General features: G+C 45.4%; 1 protein-coding gene across 4 annotated transcripts in view; it reads left to right on the top strand.

The window, feature by feature from the left end:
• Window positions 1-23217, top strand: part of Plekha2 (pleckstrin homology domain containing A2) — a 63261-nt gene extending 40044 nt beyond the window's left edge. For all 4 annotated transcript variants that reach the window (XM_045130733.1, XM_045130732.1, XM_045130731.1 and 1 more), the window contains exons 5-12: window positions 703-800; window positions 8216-8356; window positions 8890-9036; window positions 9326-9394; window positions 9770-9840; window positions 10450-10513; window positions 18564-18641; window positions 19191-23217. In XM_045130733.1, coding sequence (XP_044986668.1) covers window positions 703-800; window positions 8216-8356; window positions 8890-9036; window positions 9326-9394; window positions 9770-9840; window positions 10450-10513; window positions 18564-18641; window positions 19191-19553 — 1031 coding nt within the window. In that variant the 3' untranslated portion in view covers window positions 19554-23217. The remainder of the gene's footprint in view (window positions 1-702; window positions 801-8215; window positions 8357-8889; window positions 9037-9325; window positions 9395-9769; window positions 9841-10449; window positions 10514-18563; window positions 18642-19190) is intronic.
• Window positions 23218-23279: the final 62 nt, after the last annotated feature.

Genomic DNA, 23279 nt, shown 5'->3' with positions numbered 1-23279 from the left:
AATTGATGAACTCTGTCTCTTTTGTGCTGGGTTCCTCTCTAGCTCAAGCCTGTGCTAAAACGATGAGGTAACCCCTTCTCCCAGTGCAGATTGGCTGTCTCATTCTAGTTTTCCTACTTAATATCATTGCTCAGCTCCAACATAACTCTTCAATTTTTGTGGTCAGCTGATCTAAAAATATGTGATAGCCATAATGAGCCCAAAGTAAATGGCTGACTAATGGAACCCTCAGAGAAGAGCAGGTTGAAAATGAGGCCAAGGTCACAGACTTGTTCTCCAGCAAACTGCATTCTTTTCCCAGCCACAGACAAGATTCCCAGACAGGATGTCCTAGTGGAAACAAAGCCCTGGACCCGCAGCTATGCATATCATCACAGCTGTGAACTGTCACTGCTGTTGTACAGTGGTTCATGGGTGTCTTGTGTGTGGCAGTATTGCCACCATGAAACATTGCAGAGCTGCTGTTAACATCCAGTGTCATTTTGTGGCCAACGGAATAATCCCTACTTTGAAAGCTGGGAGAATGAGCAGTGTGGTTTGCTGCTTCTGAAACAAGCAAGTGACTCATGGCCATGGGGAGTTTCCTGATCTGTGGGGGTCTCACGTGCCTGGGTGTCTCAAAGACCTTAGCTTTGTGGACCTTTGTTGTGTTATATGGACTCTGAACTGGGGTCTTCTCCCTCCTTTCTGTGACTTTTGCAGTTATTAATGCCCTGTCTCAGAGGTACTTTCTTCAAGCCAATGACCAGAAAGATCTGAAGGACTGGGTTGAAGCCCTGAACCAAGCCAGCAAGATCACTGTACGTATGCTTCTGCTCTTTCTGGTAGTGAAAGTGAGCCTTCCAGCTGGCGGCCTGAATGGGGTCGGGGGAAACCTCAGATAGCAACAGGGACTTTCCCAACCGTCTATGCAGATTCGGCGATTTCTGATCTCCTCTTGTCCCTTGGTTAACAGATCACAAATTAACTCAAGAGTTGAGTTTGGCTGGGCATGGTGGCATACACTACACCTATAATTCCAACGCTGGTGAGGCTGAGGTAGAAGGATCACTGTGAATTTGAGGCCAGCCTGGGCTACAAAGTGAGTTCCAGGTTACCTTGGGCTACAGTGAGACACTGCCTCAAACAAACAAACAAAAGTTTTGAGTTTGAATCAAGTTCAAGGGGAAGTTTATGGATGCCCCATCCTTCTGTGCTTCCTGGGAGGGTTTCTGCCAGTCAGGCATGCTCTGGGCAATTCTGGGACGCTGATTCAGACTGTGGTAGGACTGGAAAATGGCTTGCTGACTATGAGAAGTAGAATGAGAAGAGACGTATGTGAGGGGGAAGTCAGGACTTTTTCCAGGACACTTTGGGTCTGCCCGGGAAAGCCTTCCATTGGAAGCATTGCTGACTTTTAAACTGGTCTTGGACTGGGCATGCACTAAATGATTCCTCTTACTCTCCTAGACTGTCTAGTGAAGAATTATTTTCCTCCTTCGAGATACAAAATAGAAAAGGGAGGAGGTTAGAAGGAGGGAGAGAGGGCAAACTGTGTTGGCTTTCCACCACTGTAACAACATGCTAAAATGATCTGCACGTAAGAAGGAAAGGTTGAGTTCAGCTCGTGCTGACCTGTGCAGGGTTTTGGGGGACATGCAGTATAGGGGGCTCGTGTGCCCCACAGCAGTTGGGAAGCCGAGAGCAAGACAGAAATGGACTGCGGTGCCAAGATCCCCTTCACAGCACACTCCAGCTGAATTAATGTCTCACTAGGCCCCTTCTATTAAAGGTTCCAAAAACTTTCCAATAGTGGCACAGGCTGAGGACTAATCCTCTAACACAAGGAATATTTACCCACTTAAAAACCTGTATGGGAAGCCAGGTGTGGTGGCGCACGCCTTTCATCCCAGCACTCAGGAGGCAGAGGTAGGAGGATCACCATGAGTTTGAGGCCACCCTGAGACTACAGAGTGAATTCCAGGTCAGCCTGGGCTAGAGTGAGACCCTACCTCGAAAAAAAAAAGGAGCCAGGCATGGTGGCACACTCCTTTAATCCCAGCATTCGGGAGGCAGAGGTAGGAGGATTGCCATGAGTTTGAGGCCACCCTGAGACTACACAGTGAATTCCAGGTCAGCCTGGGCTAGAGTGAGACCCTACCTCAAACCCCTCCACCCAAATAAAACTATGTATGGGGGGAAAAAAACCCCTAACAAACCCTAAACCTTAAACCAGCAAGACAGGCAGACTCTCATTTACTAGGATTTGTTTGCTGGAAGGTTTGACTTCCACTAACAGTGACTAGGTGTGTGGCAAATTATTCTCTCAAACACTTCAGTATTCCTGTGAATAGATTAACAGATAAAATGTATACATTCATTCAGGATTTGTTAGCCTAGACCGAAGCAGAATACAATTTACTCTTCTAAGGATTGTAGCTGTATAGTTTCTAAGTATACTAAATCTTGGTAAATCTGTGAAGAGAGAGAGAGGCAAGGTGTGTGTGTGGGGGTCTTGCTAAGACTCTCTCCTGTGAGCAGCTCTCAGCTCCTGTGTATGGTTCCAGAGTGGACTATAGGACATATTTTCTTTATTTATGTTGGGACTTTGTCTCTTTGCATCTACCAGAATTTGGGGTTTATTTTTTTAATATGTAACGTTTGACTCTAGTTCAGAATCTCTTCTTGTTTCTATCTCTGCTTTTTTTTTTTTTTTTTTTGTAACTGAAACCGGGTCTTACTTTGTATCCCAGGCCATTCTTAAACTCATGATCCACCTGCCTCAGCCTCCTGAGCCCTAGGGTTACAGATGTGAGCCTGCCTGTTCAGTTCTATGTCCATTCTTGCTAACCAGGCTGGACAGCCTGCTACGAAGTAAAGAGCACTTTTGCTTCCCTCCTTCCTTTCCCCTTTCTTCCTTCCTTCTTTCCCTCCTTCCTTCCTTCCTTCCTTCCTTCCTTCCTTCCTTCCTTCCTCTCTCTCTCTCTCTCTCTTTTTCTTTCTTTCTTTCTTTCTTTCTTTCTTTCTTTCTTTCTTTCTTTCTTTCTTTCTTTCTTTCTTTCTTCTTCCCTCCCTTGCTTCCTTCCTTCCTTCCCTCCCTCTCCCTCTCATCCCCATCTTTCCCTCTTTTCTTCCTTCACTCCTGGCTCCTTTCCTCCTTTCTTATGCGAGGGATTGAACTCAGGACTTTGTGTGTGCCAGGCAGATGCTCTTCTCCTGAACTATATTTCTAGACCCCTGTTTTAAAAATCACTGTTTTAAATTCTATTTATTTGGGGCTCAGGACTGAATCCTGTGGCTCATAGCTCTGCCACTGAGCAACAAGCCCGGACACTTGCCTTTGTTTTGTGCCTTGAATGTGGCATTGCTAGGAGAGTCTAGTTTCTCCTGCCTTTTCCCTGGCCCTGAGGCACAGGAGTTGCAGAGAGCTGGAGTGGAGAGGACATCTGACGGAGCCCAGAGGTGAGAGGTGCAGAGGCCCTTCTGGGGTAGGAGAGCTTCCTCAGTCTCCAGGATCCTTCTTGCTTTCTGTTGCTTGCTTGTGTAGTCAGCCTCAGGTACCTCAGATTTAACCACCCACAGATTGAAGGTGTTTGAAAACATTGCATTGTACTGAACATGTACAAACTTTTTCTTGTTATTAGTCCCCAAACACAGTGTAATAACTACTTCCATGGTGTTCACATTGTGTAAGTCATGATGATGGTTGAAGAAGCCAGGAGGATATGCATAGGCTAGATACAAATATCACACCACTTCATGTTAGGGACTGGAGCATCTGCAGAGTTTGGTACTCTAGTGGGCTCCTGGAGGCAATCCCCATGGATACCAAGGGTGGGGGGAACTGTGTGTGTCTTCATTGCTCCACCAAAAGGCTATGTGGGGTAGGAGGAAGATGAAGATGAGTGGTATGTTTTCTCGTGTTGTGTGTGTGTGTGTGTTTTAGGGAGGGGTTGTTCTTTTCTCCTCTTTCTATAGCAGTCTGTGTGTGTGTGTGTGTGTGTGTGTGTGTGTCCTCCTTATGGAGATGGAGACAACTGGGGAAGATGTGGGGCTGTGCTCCAGATGATGAAGTTGAGATTTATTTTAAGATACCACATGTGCAAAGTGTGGCCTCAGGAGCTTTGGAGATTCAGACATAAAGGAGGGGACAGAGTTCAGTTGGCAAAACTTCCATATATGCTCAGTTACACATTCCTCACAGCCCCTGTGTAATTTTTCAAATGAGGATTATGAAGGTTAGAATCTTGTTTGATGTCAAGAGGGTAGTTACTGGAAGAGTTAGGATTCTAACTTAGGTCCTCAGGCTTCAAGGACTTGGGAGTTTATAGTTTATAAAAAAATATTTAAAATAAGGCTGGGTGTGGTGGCACACATCTTTAATCCCAGCACTCAAGAGGCAGATGTAGGAGGATCACCATGAGTTTAAGGCCAGCCTGGGACTACAGAGTGAGTTCCAGGTCAGCCTGGGTTAGAGTGAGACCCTACGTTGAAGAAAACAAACAAACAAACAAATTAAAATAAGTATCAGTTTTGAAATATGTTAGATTGCACAGCATGTTAAATATCTAGCTTTATTTTGGCCTTATAAGACCTAAAGTAAGAAGGGAAGGTGTTATTTCCCCTATGTATAAAAGAAAATGTAAATGTTCAGAGATATAAGTACTTGCCCGAGTTCAAGGGGTCAGTGTGGATCCAGGTTTTCTGCTCATAGACTGGTGGTCATCTTGTGCTAAGATCACTAAGTTCCTTCAATTGAGGAAAGTGTTCTGCATATGGCCTTTATAGAACTAGAGTTTCTGAAATAGATTGGGATAGCTAAAACAATGGAAATGTATCCTCTTCTGCTTCTCAGGCAGAGGTCTGAACTGGGTATCAGTAGGCTGTCTTCCCTCTGAGGGCACAAGGGGAGAGTCCTTCTGACTCTTCAACTGGTGGCTTCAAGCTTTCCTTGATGCTTCTTGACTTGCAGCTGCACTGCTCCACGTCTGCTCTCTTTTCATCTGTCCTTCCCCCGTATGTCTCCTCCTCTTTCTAAAAATGTGACTTAATCCTACTTTAATTCATTGTATCTTCAAGCACCCTATTTTCAAGTAAGAGCGCACTCTGAGGTTATGGGTGGAAAGTTTTATTGAAGTCACTACGTTTTCCCAGAAAAGAAGTTGAAAACCAAGTGAAGTACAACACAGCTTGGTTCCCACGTGGTCCAGCCAGAGCCAGTGGAAAGAAGGATGCCCCTGCTGTTTTCCATCTTACAATGCAGATGAGATCCACATGGACCTTCCTCGTTAGAGGAGCGACTCCAGGTGGACAGGAGAAGGCGCAGCTTCCCTTTGGCCTTTGGGATAGGAACTCTGATTGAGCCTCCTGTAGTTCAGCCATGGCAGCGTCTTCTTTCTGGGAACTTCGGGTAATCACAGGGGTCTTCACACCTCACACCAAAAGTGATGGCAAATGATGAAGTCTCACTTCCTGTCCTCCTCCACAGAGGTGTTTTTGTTGTTGTTGTTTTGAGAAAGGTGTCACTATATGTTCCAGGCTGGCCTCTGACTTTCAGTCCTCCTGCATCAGCCTCCCAAATGCTGCTGGCACTGCAGGCTGGCATCACAGTTCTCAGCTCCTGCTGGGATTACAAATATGTGCCACAGCTCAGAGCTCTGGCAAAGGTCAAGTCACTCTGACTCCACAGGCTATAGAAGACGTGGAGGGGACCTTCAGTGTCTATCATGAGCTCTGCAGACATATTCTGGGAGATGGCCACCAAGTGCTGTGCTTTTGTGGGCCAGCAGGGAGTTCAGCGATAATTATGGCTTTGGGCAGATTGGACATTCTGCCGAGCCTCTCATTTTATGCTAACAATGATATTTAATCAAAGTTGCAGACTTTACTGTAAACGAAGTGAGCAAGGACACAGAAATGAAGATGTCGGGGAGGATGAGGAGGATGTGGGAGAAGAGGAGGATGAGGAAGATGTTGCGGATGATGAGGATGTGGTGCAGGATGAGGGGATGAGGAGGAGGTGGGAGTCAAACAAGGGAAGCATTAGAAGGATGTGGGGGAGGATGGGGAAAATAAGTGGAGGATGAGGAGGATATGAGGATATGTGGCCACCTGAAAGCTGTATTTCGCATCTAACAAAGGAACTACTGCCTAGCTGAAAATATGGATATTTATATGAAGTTTTAAATGCAGGTTGCAAAACACGCTATACAGAACAAACAAAACATAGTTTGAGTAGTGTCTCCCTTAAGCTAGGAGTTTGAGACTTCTGGCCTGTACTGCAGTTGTGAGAAGGGACAAAGATAGCTCATTCATTAGAAAAAAAACTGCTTCAAAACAGTCATACCATTGGTGAAATGCTAATTAAAATATTTCATAATGTATCTTCTCATTTGTGTTTCTAAAGTATTTAAAAGTAGGCACACTCTCGTGTACATCTTAAAAGAATTGCTCCCCTTTCTATTTTGCACATGAGATGGTGTGGCCATTTGGGTCTTGAATGTCCCCCAGAGGCCCATGTGTTGAAGGCTTGGTTCCAGTCCAAGGTGCTATCAGACGTGTGGAAGCCATTAAGGGATGGAGCCTGTGGAAGGACATTAGGTCATTGAAGGGGCTATTGGGATCCTGGGCTTGTCCCATCTCTCTTTCTCTCTCTCTGCTTCCTGGATGCCATGAGGTGAATAGGCCTCTTCTGCTGTGATGGACTGTGCTGCCACAGGTCCAAAGCAACAGGGTCAAATGACCATGGACTGAAACCTCTCAAACCGTGAGTCAAAATGAACTTTCCCCTTATTAAGTTTGATAACTCAAGTGTTTTGTCATAGTGATGGAAAAATAACTGACACAGAAGTTTTAGAGTTACACAGATCCAGTGGTTTGCAGAAGGTCACCTAGGTGGTTAGTGAGGGCAGAATTGATGCCCCAGGCTTTCAGGCTCCACAGATTCCCTCATTTTGTATTGTGTGCAAGCTGAGTATTCCTTATCCAAATGCTTGATCCCAGAAGTATTTCAAACTGTTTCAGATTTTAAAATATTTGTGTATATGTAATGAGAAATCTTGAGAATGAGACTCAATCTAAACAAAATTCATTAATATTTCACATACATTTTATAAACCTAGCCTGAAGTTAATTTTATGTTTTTAGTGTGTCTGCATTTTGAGTGCAACTTACCACATGAGGTCAGACATGAGGTTTTCAGAGTAGGCGTGCTCAACCTATACCATATGCATTTTTCTGTTTGTCTGCCTGTCTGTGGTTCTGGGAAAGGAACTCTGCTAGGCCACTATTGATCACTAAGCCACACCTCCAGCCTTTCCATTTTCACCTGTTACACCTACCTGTCTGGTAGGCTTTCTCCCAGGTCCTTTCACATCCTCCTGGGGCATGCAGTTTCAATATTTCTTCTAGAGACCTCCTCTGGGTACCCTGTTTTCAGTGGTCTTTTGCTTCTCTTTGCCTCTGTTCCCACTCATTCTCTCTGTGCCTCTCAACACCATTTGTATATTGTATTTGATTTTTTTTTTTTATTTTCAAGAGAGAGAATGGGCACACCAGGGCCTTTTAGCCACTGTGAATGAACTCCAGATGCATGCGCCCCCTTGTGCACATGTGCAACATTGCATGCTTGTGTCACTTTGTGTCTGGCTATGTGGGACCTGGAGATTTGAACATGCATTCTTAGACTTTGCAGGAAGCACCTTAACTGTTAAGCCATCTCTCAGCCCCTGTTTGATATTTTATTTATGAGAGAGAGAGAGGATAGCACTCTAGGGCCTCTAGCCATTGTGAGCAAATGCCAGCCATGTGAGCCACCTTGTGCATCTGGTATTAGGGTATTGAACCTGTGTCCTTAAGCTTTGTAGGCAAGTGCCTTAAATGTTAAGCTATCTCTCCAGCCCTCTGTTTGATATTTGATCTTTGCTTTCCAGCCAAGGAGGGTTGGCTCATAATCTATGGCTCATAATCTAGGTCCTTGGTATGTTTGCTGAGCATGTGATATGTTTGTGGTGCTGTGGTAGTGTGGTGGTGGTAGTGATGTGTATGTGTGTGTGTGTGTAAAGGGGTTGCAAGGTGAGTTCCTCATATTCAGATATGGAAAACCATGGAAAAGCTAGGGAGGAAAGACTCCCTATAATCTGGTAAATTTCTTTCCTTACTACCCACATCTTTGTAATTTTCCTGCTCTTTTCTGTAGCCTTCTATTTCCCATTCACTGTGTTGCTGTTATTCCTAGGTACCGAAGGTTGGGACCCTACCGCTGGCCACTGAAGTTCTCAAAAGCTTTACAGCTCCTCCCACCTTGGAGAAGAAGCCGCAGGTGGCTTACAAGACTGAGATCATTGGAGGGGTGGTTGTGCACACACCCATCAGCCAGGTGCTGGGTTGGCTGGGGCTTCTGGGGATGGTGAGGGTAGGCAGTGTCCATAGTCACCAGGGAGGTGCACAGAGCAGTGAGAAGATAGAGGAGCTAGTGCAGGGGGGGGGGTTGATCAAGAACAAACAGTGCGAGGGACTGTGTGGATTGTGCCAGTACAGAAGTTGAGGCTGTGGCATCTTGAAGCTGAGTGCTTGAGACAAGTACTTGTAAAACCTACAGGAATTGGGACTGAGACAGGCAATGAGAATAGACACAAGCCTACGGTCCCTCTTCCCATTTGAGTTCTTATCCCCTCCAGGTCTGTGTTTTCTGTCTTTCCCTTCCTCCTGGGTCAGTACCACCCTGACATCTTGCTTATGAAAGCACCCAGCAGAATGCCTAACCAAGAGCAAAGTCAATGTTTACTTTCTCTTTAACTGACATGGTATCAGAGGCCAGAAATCTGGTGGGAGGGCTGGGGAGGAGCTGTGTCTGCATACAGCATGACCCCCCCCCACCCAGGAACTAACCTTTATCCCATTTCCTTGTAGAATGGTGGGGATGGTCAGGAAGGGAGTGAGCCAGGGTCCCATGCCATCCTGCGAAGGTCTCAGAGCTACATCCCCACGTCAGGCTGCCGTGCTTCCACTGGACCTCCCGTCATTAAGAGTGGCTACTGTGTGAAGCAAGGAAATGTGGTGAGCAGCCACACCGGGGCCAGATGGGGGTTCTGGTGACTCCTCTGAACCAGTGGGCATGGGCACAGTGGAGAGGAAGGGAGAAGCCACAGTCCTCTGTGTAGCCATCACTAAGGCTCAACTATTGGTCTGCATGTCAGAGGGCTTGCCCCTGGTATGAAGAATCCTTTGACCTGCTGAAAATGGGAACATGGCTTCTGTGGTGCCGGGACCATGGGTGTTGCATCACAGGTTGTCAGCAGCTCTGGATCCCTGTCCCTCATGTTCAGTTCTTTATCTTTCATTGCAGAGGAAGAGTTGGAAACGACGTTTCTTTGCATTGGATGACTTCACCATCTGCTACTTCAAGTGTGAGCAGGTGCGTACTGGCTTTGTGACCCTTCTCAGAGGTCCCAAAAGCTAGGAGGTGCATGGGTACACACCCACAGGAGAGCATGCATGAGTGGAGATGGGACATGTGCCTCTTGTCTCCATTCATCTTGTGTGCCTCTTTACATGTGCCTAATGTAGCCTTACCTGCCCCCAGTTTCTGCACAGTGTGCAGTGTGCTCTTGTGGGGCCAGAGCCATAGGACATCTCCTTGGATCCCTATTCCCTGCTTAACCATCATTTTAAGACCAGATTGGTTTTAGCCAAGCATCTATGAGATAGATGCACTGATTTGGTTGGCTGGTCTGGATCATCAGGTTGTGTGGACAATTTCACTCATCCATCTTTTCATTTTGTCCTCCAGGACCGGGAGCCCCTGCGTACTATATTTCTCAAGGATGTTCTCAAGACCCATGAGTGTCTGGTCAAGTCTGGGTAATTACCGTTTTTATTTTTATTATTTATTTTTGAGAGAGAGAGAGAATGGGCGTGCCGGAGCCTTCAGCCACTGCGATCAAACTCCAGACGTGTGTGCCCCCTTGTGTGCATGTGCAACATTGTACACTTGCATCACTGTGCATCTGGCTGTATGGAGATTCGAACATGAGTTTTTAGGCTTCACAGGCAAATGCCTTAGCTGCTAAGTCGCCTCTCCAGCCAAAGTGATGCTTAAAAAATATACTTATATAAATATAATAAATAATAATAATAAATATAATAAATATAAATATACTTATATACTTATATATATAAATATTAGAGATGGGGGTGGGGAGAAAATGGATATGCCAGAGCCTCTAGCAACTGCAAATGAACTCCAGAAGCATGTGTTACATGAGACCTGGAGAACTGAACCTGGGTCCTTAGGCTTGGCAGACAAGTGCCTTAACCACTAAGTCATCTCTCCAGCCCAACTGCTACTCTTTTGATTAAAGCCTCCATTTGTCCTCTGGGCTAGAATAGCCTGGACACCTCTTTCAGTCCCCAGACTCAGGGTCTGCCAGCATGCCTGGTAATGTTTGTTTTCTTTTTATTCTCTCCTAGTGATCTGTTAATGAGGGACAACCTGTTTGAAATCATAACCAGCTCCAGGACGTTCTATGTACAGGTAAAATGCTCACCCCAGGAAGACCAGCGTTCCACCTCTGTGAATGGTGGTTGACAAATGGTGGTCCCCCTTGCCCTTGTTTTCTCTTTGCTTTCAAAATGTCTAGGTGATAAACTGAGCCCCCGAATCAGTCTGTGTCCCATTTCATTCTAAGTAGGATGTTTGCCAGAAGCTCCCGTCCCATAAAAAAATAATACCTATAGGCTGGGCCATGATGCTGGAGAATGTGAGTCCTTAGCGGTTGCTCTCAGCTGCTGTGCTCCAGCTAAGCAGAGAAAAGGAGAACTGGTGGGTGATTTCACTTCTGCTCCGGAGGATATTTATAAGTCCTGCCTGTGTGTGGACATCACTGTGTGCGGAAGGACAGAGTACAGAGGGCCCTGTATGGGCACAGGTGCAAAGCCAGCTGTACTGAGAAAGCCATTGTTTGGGCTCTGATGGGTCACTTATCAGGAGCTGCCCCAGCCCCAGCTTTGGAGTTCTCCCAACCCCTTATGAAGTCACAGCAGCTAGTGAGGCCAATTTCCAAGCAGGGCGTAGATGTGCAGAGCCAAATCCCTAGCCCAGGAGCCTGGCAGAACACAGAGGACACAGATTCCTTGCACCATGTGACAGGATTTCTAGCATTAAGGTGCTGTGTTACACACACACACACACACACACACACACACACACACACCCCTCCCCCGCCCCACACATACGTGAAAGAAGTCTCAAAGTAGAAGAGGCACTGGTTGGGGAGGAGACAGAGTTCAGTGGATGAGAGGACAAAAGAAGGTAATGCAAGGGGATTACGTTCAAGATATATTATATCAATGTATTAAAATTGTCAATAAAAAAGTGATGTAGTGGGCTGGAGAGATGGCTTAGCGGTTGAGCGCTTGCCTGTGAAGCCTAAGGACCCCGGTTCGAGGCTCGGTTCCCCAGGTCCCACGTTAGCCAGATGCACAGGGGGGCACACGCGTCTGGAGTTCGTTTGCAGTGGCTGGAAGCCCTGGCGCGCCCATTCTCTCTCTCTCCCTCTATCTGTCTTTCTCTCTGTGTCTGTCGCTCTCAAATAAATAAATAAAAAATTTAAAAAATATATTTAAAAAAAAAGTGATGTAGTATCTTCAATGCAGCCTTCCCCAGTAGAGCTTTGGAACTTTCCTACTCCCTTTTCTTCTCTGCTCCCCACTAAATGCCCTCTCTTCCACAAAGGGCCTCCCCCATTTGGGGGGCGGGGAGCAGGTCTCCATTGCTCTTTCTCCCAAGTCCAGCGGGCTTGCTGGCAAATCTGTCATCTGTAAGCCATGCTTACTTGGAATGAAATGACAGAGAAGTGACTTGGGAGAAGAATGGACTTTGGGATCACCATGCTCTTAAGTCTGGTCATTTTCAGGTGCCATTGCCATTCAGGGTCAATGTTGAGTCTGCAGATAGAACAAGTGCTTTTAGCTCCTGCAATACTTTGTTGTGTATGTTCAGGGGGCATTTGTCTCAGGTTTGGGGACACCCAAGTTAACCAGAACTGACCTTGGACCCAAGAGAAAGTTTTTGCCCCAGTAATTCTACAGCTGACACCATGTGAGGGATAAGGAGGAAGTGTTGGGTAGTCGAGGCACAGGGAAGTTTGCTGGAGGTGTGACTAGGCCGTAGGACACTGTGACGGGGAGGAGTGGCCTGGAACCACATAGAAAAGAACCTTTATCATATGAAAACTGAAATAAGATTTAGGAGGTCAGGTGACCCAGCATGAGCTGCAGGGGAGGAGGAGCAGAGCATAACAAAACAGAAACCAGAGTAGCTGATCACGCCACCATCAAGAGTGGGGTTTTCTGCCATGGTCTCCTCCAAAGTTACCTCCCCAGACTTAGGGAGGCAGCGAGGGTGTCTTAAAGGAAAATGTTCCCAGAGGAGTGTGGAGGAGAGAGAACAGGCAAGGGAGAAGCTCTTGTGACAAGAGTGTGGGAAGAAAGGAGCATAGAGCATGATGGAGACTGAACGCCTAAGTATGGGGGTCAGTGCTGCCCTGCCTGGCTTCTTAGCAAGCTTGTGTTTGGTCCTGAGAATGAGCCCCCTCAGAGGTGAGGTCAGAGGAGCAGCCCAATCAGATTTGCCTTTAGAAAATAGTGCCTGGGCTTGGGCAACTTACTTAAGTTTCAGAGCCTTGTTTTACACATCTGTAAAATGGAGGCAAGAGACTGGGAAGAACTGTTGAGAGAAAAGAGCCAGCATGGGTGGCACTGAATATCCTGGGCCTGTGGCATATTCAAGGGGACTGCAGTGACTAGGGATTAGTTGGTGCTTGATGTACTGGTGGCATTAAGTAAATATTTTTTCAAGTAAGAAATAATACTAAGAGTTAAGGAGAGAGCCCAGGGCAGAAGATAGGGACTTGGGACACATGAAACTCAACAAAACATGTTCAGAGGGTTGTGCTGCCTATACCAGTATACTGCATGTCCCAGAGGCGGCCTGGCACTTTCGTCCTCCTTCCCTTGTGTTCCCATGTTTCTAGGAAGAAAGGACACTGACATTGCCCTGAATAAATATTTCTAAAAATAGCAAGGAGAGAGGGAAATATCATATTTAAAAAATATTTTTGTAAGCCTCCCTGGTGGTTGGTGCAGTAGAAGACAGGAGAATCTGCATACCTACTTTTTTTTTTTTTTTGCACGCTCTGAGACCATGTGCTGCTTTGACTGACGAACACAAAAGTCTGCTTTTAGTTAGATATGTATTTGAGATAAAAGCACTATTTCAATAATATCCTTCTTTAGGTAATCATGAGAATTCTCTGTATATCAGAACTTGAACAAGTATGGAAGTTTAATGTTTATGTACAATGTGGAATCTGAAACCAGATCAGTCCATTATCATATGATTATGTTATGACCACTGATCACTGTTCAACGGGCACTTTAACCAACAGCTTGCCTGACACTGGTTTTTGCCATATTACTGGCTCATTTTAATTGGTTTTGAGATAAAGTCTGCCAAATACCTAATTGTAAATAAATTGGACTGATAGTTTGTATGTCCCTCATTTTTTTTTTTTCAAGGTAGGGTCTCACTCTGGTCCAGGCTGACCTGGAATTAACTCTGTCATCTCATGATGGCCTTGAACTCATGGCGATCCTCCTACCTCTGCCTCCCGAGTGCTGGGATTAAAGGCGTGCGCCACCATGCCTGGCTATGTCCTTCATTTGTTACGAGTAAAAGCGATCATGATTCATGTGAACTCTCCACAGTTTGTGCTGAGGGTCTGGAAGTTTGACCCATCATATGCACATAAGGCTTTCTGACCTGCTTCTCATCATACATAGATCATCAGCCAGAAATAACCTTTGATCTGGGAAAGCAAACTAGGAAGCAGAGCCTCTCTAGGCCGAAAAAATAAAATAAAAAATAAAATAAACTTTGTGGACACAGGAGAAAGACCAGAGCTGGGTTCTGATGATTTACTATTGGTAATTTTGGCTTACATATCATTTGTATCTGTGGTGTCTCACAGGGTGTCAATCTTGGCTGTTCATGAAAAGCAGACATTTACTGTCACTTAGACATTCCAGAGAAAAGTACTGAGCAACAGCCTGTAGGCAACACATCACTCAATTCTGTGCAGTCCCTACCTCATCTCTATTTTGCACATGAGCAAGTAGTGTTGAAGGTATATGTTCTGATTGGGATTGTAAGCCATGATGGAACTGGCTATGGAACTGACTGGGAAGTGACAGGGGCTCAAGCAAGCCTGTTCACTTATGGTCAGAGTGACCTGGCTCAGAACACGAGGTGTGGGGGGAAAATTAAATCAGAGGAGTCTGCCCCTAATCAGGAAAGACTAACCTGGGTTGACTGGTTATCTTGGCAAATGCATCATGTAGCCAAAGACCCAGGATCTAGCTGTAGTTAGGCATCAAATCAGGTAGAAATGGGGCTGATGTCAGCTGACTTGTCGGCGTAAGATAGTTGAAAGTTCCAGGCAAGGGCTCAGAATGAGAGTTCGGAGCTGGGGTGTAGTTTCATGGTGCGGCACTCACCTGGCATGTGCAAGGCTCTGGCTTCAATCTCTAGCAATGCACACGTGTGTGTGTACATACACACCCTCAAAATGAGATTTCAACCCTTGGGATCAAAGGCAGGCAAACAGGGTCAGCATTTCCCAGCCACAGAGGGTCTGGAGTATTAAGGTATTTATCGAGAGGAGGATTGAGTCTTCAAATGAGAATTGTAGTACAAACTGGTCTTTGTAAGTTATCCCAGTTGTCAGAAATAGGGTATTGTGGGGATCATAGTAACGGTAAGAGGGCAAACGGTGAGTTATAGTGTTGGGGTAAAGCTCTTTGGACACTTTCCACTTAGGTTACAAGGTGATTGACAGCACCAAGAACTATACAGTGCATCCTCTTACCCAATCATATGTTGCAGGGCTGTGCTGAAAGAGGGGATTAGTCCTTGGGGAGTGGGAAGAGGGATCCAATAATCTGTTGGAAAAGGAAAGCTGCCAAAGTTGGGAATGGGAGGAAGGAAGAGCTGCTACAGGCTTAGGGTGGGGTAAAGCAGTAACCATAGGTAGACACTGGATGGGTTAAACAGTAGCCAGAAGTAGATATTGGATGCCTTTTATTGATCGCCATCATAGTTCATTGCTTCAAACCACTGCATCTGCTATAGTGCTAGGCCTGTAGTAGATAGTGAAAGCTCACTGAACTGCAGTAAAACTACAGATTGAAGTGACTCACTTTAATATGTTGATCCTTCTCATAAACTGCCTTCAAGGATAGAATTGTTTTCAACAAGGCATCAGAGCCAAATGCACATTCAACATCAGGGCAGGAGGAGAGGAAGATATGAGCATGGCATTTCTCTTTTTGTCTACCCAGTTCTGGGTACCTGTTAGTTTCTTCGTAATTCATCTGGGCTGGGTGGAACTCAGCTCTTCTTTATCGCTGGTTCATGAAGTCACCTTATGACATGGACTTAGGGCATTCTGAGGGCTGGAGAGATGGTTCAGCAGTTAAAGGCACTTGCTTGCAAAGTCAGACTGCCTGGGTTTGATTCCCCAGTACCCACATGAAGCCAGATGCACAAAGTGGCACATGCATCTGGAGCTCATTTATAGTGGCAGGAGGACCTGGTGTGTTCATACTCACTCACTCTCTCTCAAATATATAAAATATTAAATAAGAAGATATTTTTGAGATATTGATGAAAACTAGGCATAAAAGGAATCTACATACATGCACCATATTTTTGGATAAAACATTATGCATTTCATTGAAGTTTAGAACCCCGAATGGATTCCAGTTCTTAAAACCAGTAATAAAGACAGTTATTTTGGCCTCAGTGAAATAATATTCTTTCTTTCCATATGGAATCAAGTGTAACACTTGCTTTTGTATTTGAATAATAGTTTAAAATAGCTTTGAAATGAAATATCAAGCAGTGGTTAGGGACTCATGTAAAATGTTACTCCTTCTTTCACATGGGATCAATTGCAATATCTGATTTTTTCTTACCTATGTATATACACATATGCACATATTTATTAACTTTTTGTATTGGGACCAAACCCAGACCTTGTGTAGACTTAGCAGGACCCTTATCATCTGAGCTCTGCCCTCAGCTCCTGAATATTATTTACAATGATGTTAAGTAGAGGTTCAATTTATCTTCATGACTGAGTTCCTACTTAGGTTATATGACAGAATTAGTGATTTAGGAAGGAAATTGAACTCATAGTAGTTTTAGTTAATTAGTACTAATGACTAATTGGTTTAAGAAAGATTTAATTATTTCTTCTTAGGCAGAGGTTGGGGTGGAAGTTCTGTAGTCTTATGTGATAGTTCTTGGCCAAGATGTGAATTTGGTGGCAGTGCAGTCGGGTTCGCTTTGCTGGCAGAAAACACCCGACCAAGAGCAGCTTGTGGGGGAAAAAGTTTATTTTGGCTTAAGCTCCATGATTGCAGGGAAAATGATGGCATGAGCAGAGGATGGACATCACCCCCTGGCCAACATCAGATGGACAACAGCAACAGGAGAGTGTACTGACACGGGGAAACTGGCTATAGTACCCATAAGCCCAGTCCCCAACAATACACTGCCTCCAGGAGGTGTTAATCCCCAAATCTCCATCAGCTGGGAACCTAGCATTTAGAACACCTAAGTTTATGGAGGACACATGAATCAAACTACCACAGGTGGCGAGCTAGTACCTCAAAGCCAGTCAGGTAGATAGCCTGTAGCTTTAATGAAAATGTTAGATCTTTGTGATGTAGGAGATGTTTGTGTTGTTCCCAGTCCCCATCTCTGTCCCTCTGGCTTCTAATATTCCCTCTAACATATCACATTTTGTCTCCCAAGGAAGGAAGTCTCTAATAAATGCTTTTCTCCTAATGGAAAGTTACTTCCATAACATTCAAATGCATAATAACCTTCTCCCACCAACTATGATACCCTATTTGATCCTTTGAGGGCCACTCCCCTCACAAGCCCCTACCCCCCACCAGAGCCAAATACATGCTAGGCAAGTACTCTGTCACACTAAGCCCCAGGCCAGCCCAGCCCAGCTCATGATCCTTTGTGGTAAAGTTTACATACAATTTGAGAGAAAACATCTCAGGATGAAGGCAGTAAGAAAATCCATCGTGGTAGAATTTAATGCTATAAGAGTTAAAACAACAGTAACTAATATGTAGAGGGCCCTGTGTGTCTGGTACTGCTAAATAGCTTTCCTTAACTCATTTAATACTCCTGGAAGGTCTACTAAGGAAGAGGCTATCCCTGATTTTAGTAAAGTTTGGAGGTCTAACTAACCCTCTTGCTCTTTTTGGACCAAGGGTGAATTTTTCTTTTTCTTGGGAAACTACCAGTTTACTAAATAACTAGAAAGAGTCAAAGGGAAAGTACATATAAATTAGAAGGCATAGCACACCCAAGGTGTGTGCACCACAAACCCTTGTTACACTATTTTGGTCTGGTGCCCTTGCTGATGTCCTCCACACCCAGCTGACCAAAGAGGGTTTGATTTGGAGCAGTAGGGGTAGGGATGCAAGTGTGAGTGAAATGAAATGAAGAACCAGCTCCACGAAAACCAAGTGTTCTTGTTTTGCCTTGACAGAGGGCAAAGAGTAGAAGTCGTTTTGGGCATGGAAACTGAGAGCAGAAAGTGGTGGTGTTTACATACTTACCTGTACATGTGCTGTGTCGGGGCGGGACAGTTAGGAGAAAGTGCCAGGGACAGAGGGGCTCCCTCACTCTTATCCCCACCTCTGGCTGCCACCCAGAGTAGCACCTCAGTAACCTTCCGTGTTCACTTTGGACTCAAGTCTTCCATAGCGGGAAGGCACCTCCTGGCTTCCTTCACACAGTGGCTGCTGTCCCCTTCTGGCCTTGAGAGGTTTATTTGCTGAGGGAAAATACTTCACACAGCATAGCTCTCCAAGGTCTGTTACTCTTGAGGCCCCAATGGGTTTTGACGACAGGCCGAGACAGCCTGTGCTTTGAGAAAAACAGTATGTGGATAAGACATTCCTGAGGGTTTGTAGAGGATATTAGTGGAGTTGAAAGTGGGACACCCCCCCCCCCCCCCGCTTAGGTGTTCCCGGGGGACGATGACTGTGCTGGGAGTGAGGAGAGCTGGAATCCGATCACCCATACATCTTGAACTTCACTTTTGGGCCTTATTTTCCTTCTGGATAAAAACTAAGAGGCAAGTCTCAGTCGTTTTCCAGAGGGGATATGGAACTTTAATGGGACAAGGTGCAGAGCTCTCCCCAACTCCAAAGCCCCCTCTCCCTCTTCAGAGCAGAGAGGGTGAGGGACTTTCATAGACGACAGTGGGCTAGATTTTCTACTCCTCCAAAGCCCCTCTTCTCCTTAGTTACTGGGTCAAGTGTGGTAGTGGAGGGAAACTAGCCTCAAAAGTCTGCAAGCCATTGGACTGGCTGGTTTCCCTTCCAGCTCTAATGGTGCTGCGATTTTGTGAACTCAAATTTGAGCCAGAGACTTGGAAGGCTAACGTCACAGTGCCAAACATGTTTGTGTAAGTGTGGTGGGTGTCTTGCAGGCGGACAGCCCTGAAGACATGCACAGCTGGATTAAGGAGATTCAGGCAGCTGTCCAGGCCCTCAAGTGCCACCCCAAAGTAAGTCATTTCTTTTCTGTGGCCCAGTGTCAACTGAGATAAATCTTCTTGGAGGGGGAGTGCTTTATTTGGTGATGTAGGTGGGCGGCCTGAGCTGCGCCTGTAGCAGAGGCCACAGACTGGCTCACTTGTTTTCCTCCTCCTATTAATTTGGGTACAAATTAGTACATTTTCTTCTACTTTTTTTTTTTTTGGTTATTGGAAGATATGAAGTCAGATATTAGATAGACATGAAGTTTTTGCTCGAGTCCTGGAGGTCTCAGCTCCAGGCAGACCCTGACACACGGAGTCAATTCTGTTTAACATTAACTTGTTTCTTTAGATAGTTTTGAGATGGGCCTTGCTCCACTGCCCAGGATAGCCCTGAATTTTGGGGCCTGCATTAGCCTCCTACAGAGTTGCCCCTGCCCACACAATGCCCCCAGCTTCGTTACACTTCACTGGTGTTTTGTGGACAGATGGGATGCTGGGTAGGTACTTTTTTCTGGGACTTTGGGATTAACAATGCCAGGGAACATCCTTGTCATTGCCTTCTCTTTTTGTTTTTAGGAAATATCCTTTTCTAGATCCATTTCTTTGACTCGACCTGGAAACTCCAGCCTTGCAGGTGGGCCTAACTCTGTCTTGTGCAGGGGCCGGCCACCCATGGAAGAAAAGAAAGCCCTCTGTAAGGCGCCCTCTGGGGCCTCGTCCTGGCAACCCTGGACACCAGTCCCTCAGGCCAGAGAAAAGCTGCTTCCGGCTGTGGAGGCTCCAAAGGACTCTTTGTTCTTGCCTCAGCGAGGGGAGAGCCAGGCTGCAGGGGTGTCAGCAAGTTCTCGTGCAAGGCACAGGTCGGAGCCACAGCACTCCAAGGAGAAACCATTTGTGTTCAACCTTGATGATGAAAACATACGGACCTCTGATGTGTGATAAGCTTAGTGTCATGGTAGGCGGCGAGGAAGCAAGGACTCACGAAAGGGGGCCTGACTCAGTTTCTCTGCTATGTTGGAACAAAGCGGTCTGTGACACTTTCATCCCTGAGGATACACTGCAGGAAGGGTCCATCAGCTGGCTTTTGTTTCTGGTGTTACTGATGTAGTGTATTTAATTTGGGAAAGTCACTAGGTTAGACCTAGAGGTGTACACTGTTGCCTTTGAACTCGCCTGAGGAATTCCTGGTAAGGAGTTAGTTTTGACACTTCCTCTGTAGAGGAGGCTGGAGTTCAGACTCACCCCAAAAAGGGTTTATTTCCTCATCAGTGTTTTACTTTGGGGGGGGTTGTTTTCAGTCTTCACACATGACCTGAAGCCTGGGCCCCAGTTTCATTGTCCCTTGTATTGGCTGAAATCTGTAGGGCAGGCAGGTGGGAACCAGACTGACGGAAAGGCGTCACTGGGTGGTGGAGGACAGCTGGCTGCAGCTGGACTAGCACCCATTCTGAGAGGTGGTCCTGGAATCCTGGAGCAGAGGGAGAACCTGAGAATTCCTGCCTCAGCGGCTCTCCCAGGACACTTCTCAGAGGAAGAGAAGGGGGACCTCTTGTGAGTCATGAAGAATAATGCAACTGCACCAGCCATTTGAGGGAGTCACTCTATTTCCTTGTTGCTATAAATGTGGGTGACACATCTCCCAGGGCAGTTTCTGGGTCAGGCCCCAAAGATGGGGTTTTCAGTGTTAAATACTATGTGTTAAGAGACTAGAGCAGACACTTCCCTTGAAGCCACGTTCTCTGAATGTGTGGGGAGGGCTGATGAGGTGCCGTAATTCATGTGTATGTGTGTGATAGATGATCTTTAGGGTTAGATTAGCGAAAAGCAGGTACGTAAAAGCTGAAGGGTTTATCCCACTAAGCTTCTTTGATCCATGTTTACCAGACAGGAGAATTCTGTTCTGGGGAAGTAGACCTTGAATTCTTGCCTCACAGCGCTGTCTCTCTCTGCAGGGGCCAACACTTGTCTAATCCTAAATGCTGTATGTCCCACGCCAGGCCTGAGGCGCTGTCTTCTTTAGCATTGCCTTGTGAAAGAGGCCCTGTGCCCTTATTGGCCAAGCCCTGAAACCTGATGAGATTCCATATCCTTGAGATATTTATATATATATTTTTCATGGGATAGAAAACAGCCGTGCACAAATTGAAGCAAAGGTGCTGAGTTGTGGGCTTGACATTTCCCAAGTTTCAGAAGCCCCTAGAAGATTGAGTTTCTTACCTAAACTCTAGGGCATGGCTTCTTCCACTGGGCAAGGTGTTGTTTCCAGTCCTAGCAGGAGCATTTGTGTATACAGCTTTGGTGAGGATGTAGCTGCTTTCCAGGTTTAATTTTTATCAGCTGGGCTACTTAATTATATTTTCAGTTAGACATTTGTGGCTGCAGAAAGAGACTAAGCATTTTTTTTTTAAGTAAATCACCACTGTTTGTCTTTATCTAATGCAGAAGCCAAAACATATGTGAAGCTCGTTAGTGGCCGAGGGGGTGAGTTCTTCCCAGTGGCGCCATGACCCTGAAGCCTGTGTCATGCCAAGCACTGCCGACGTCCCTCACTAAGTTTGGCCATATGGCCCTGGCCTAAAAAGGAAATCTATAGGGTCTTTCCCTTTTTCTCTCTCTTCCATTCTTCCTCTGTCCGTTAAAATTAAATTCTTGCATGCTTTTGTCATCAGATGTTCTTGACTTAGGGACTACTTGTGTTGGATCAAGGCTACAACCTACTTCAAGTACACTGACATTAAGAAGCCATTCGAAATCCCTAAAACCTCTCGTCTCTGGTTTCACCTTCAATTTTTTTCTCAAGAAAAATCCTTTGGCTGGTCAATAGACATGTGTGGTAGAGAATGAATGAAAATAAGCTAGGAACTTGTGATCATGCTATAAACATTCCCCGGCTCATGAAAATACTGTCATATTTTGGTATTTAGATGACAAAATCTACCTATTTCTATTCTCTCTCTTGGGCTGGAGAGATGGCTTAGTGGTTAAGGTGCTTGCCTGCTAAGCGAAAGGATCCAGGTTCAACTCCCCAGAACCCATGTAAGCACATGGTGGCACATGCATGTGGAGTTCATTTGCAGTGGCTACAGGTCCTGGTGTGGCCATTCCCTCTCCCCTTTCTCTAGTAAATAAATTTGAAAAGATAAAATCTACCCATTTCTATTCTCTCTCATATACTGTTTACTAGTTTACTACTTCTTAATTAACTGATTGGTCATTATCATAAGTTGATGTCTCCTAGTAAGTAAAGTCTGTTTTGAGAGAGTAAACATAATCCAATTTTTATTATATTTCTAGAAGGAAAACAAAGACTTGCCTTCAATGACTCCAAGTGAAAAATACCTGGGAATTCCAGGTTAAAACATTGTTAATATAGTTTTAATATCAGAAAGATCTATGTCATGAAGCCTGGAGGCATTTACATTCTCAGATCTCATTTCAGAATTCTATTTATGTCTATATTGCTTTCCTTCTGGCCAATACCAGTCTTTTGGACTCTGGTTTGGTTTTGACAGGGTCCTACTATATAGTCCAAGTTGGTGCTGAAACCTCTGCTTCAGCCCACCGAGTGCTGCATTGCCAGTGTGTGCCACTTTGTCCAGCCTACCAGGGCCTTTTCAATGTGAGCCAAAGATGGTACAGATGTGACTGAAGCATTTAAATGCGTGTTGAACAGCCTGGGGGTAAGTGGATGGGATTCAGTGAAGACCAATGGTTAAATGCCTAGGCTCTGTAATAAATCTGAGGGTTTGGGGCAAAACTAAAAAGGGTGTTGCAATTTCTTTGTGGAATAAAAGCAGTCTCTGAATTGGCTTGCTCTGTAAGGCTTCAGAAGTGGTCTTGAGCCACTGCGTGTTAACAGGACCTCAGGGTGATCTTCTCTAGCAGGAAGATTCACTATCCATGAAGCTTGCTTCTGTGACAGGACGTGGGATAACACAGCTAGAGAATAACCTCAGGTCAAAGCAGTGGGATCACACCTCCACTTCCAAGTACAGTGCTGAGCCTGGGAAAGAGAAGACTAAAGGTCCAGCTTGTTAGTTTACTGGACGTGAAAAGTCCCCGGCTCCCCTGCAATCTGAACTGCTCTGACCGGACCGAAATGATCTCCTGTGTACATGGTGGGTCAGTGGGACCAGAGGGGTTTGATTGCAGTATTAGCGAGATAAACAGGCAGCGGCAACACTCTGAAAATTGAGTTTCCAAATCAGCTCTGCTTAACTTTGAATGTGTTAGAAATGGATGGGTCCGTTAGCTTTTTTTTTTAAACTAAAAATCTCGTTTTTCCTTAGTTCTTTTTTTCCTCTGTGGGTATGTTATTGCCTGTAGGCCAACTGCAAGCACTCATTCTGGGTAGAGTTTGAATAAAGCGAATATTTGGCAAAAACACAGCGTGACCCCATCTCTTTGCTTATGAAGTGTGGCATGACTGTGTTTTGAGTCAGTGTCCGGCTGTGAAATGCACTTCCTGCTAGCCCTGAGCTGAGTGCATGGAAACTGTTATGCTTCTATTTTGTGTGAGCTCCTAATTGGTATGTAGCAAAAAGTAATTTTCTGAAACTGTTTTGTTGCTTTTTTTTTTCTTTTGTAATAAAACCATGTGAAATACTGAAATCTGGCTGTGTGTTTTCCTGGTGGGACCTCTTGGCCATGGGTGATCACTCTCAC

The sequence above is a fragment of the Jaculus jaculus genome, chromosome 12, assembly GCF_020740685.1.
Source record: "Jaculus jaculus isolate mJacJac1 chromosome 12, mJacJac1.mat.Y.cur, whole genome shotgun sequence".
Lineage (NCBI taxonomy): Eukaryota > Metazoa > Chordata > Mammalia > Rodentia > Dipodidae > Jaculus > Jaculus jaculus.
This window is presented reverse-complemented; position numbering and strand designations above follow the sequence as displayed.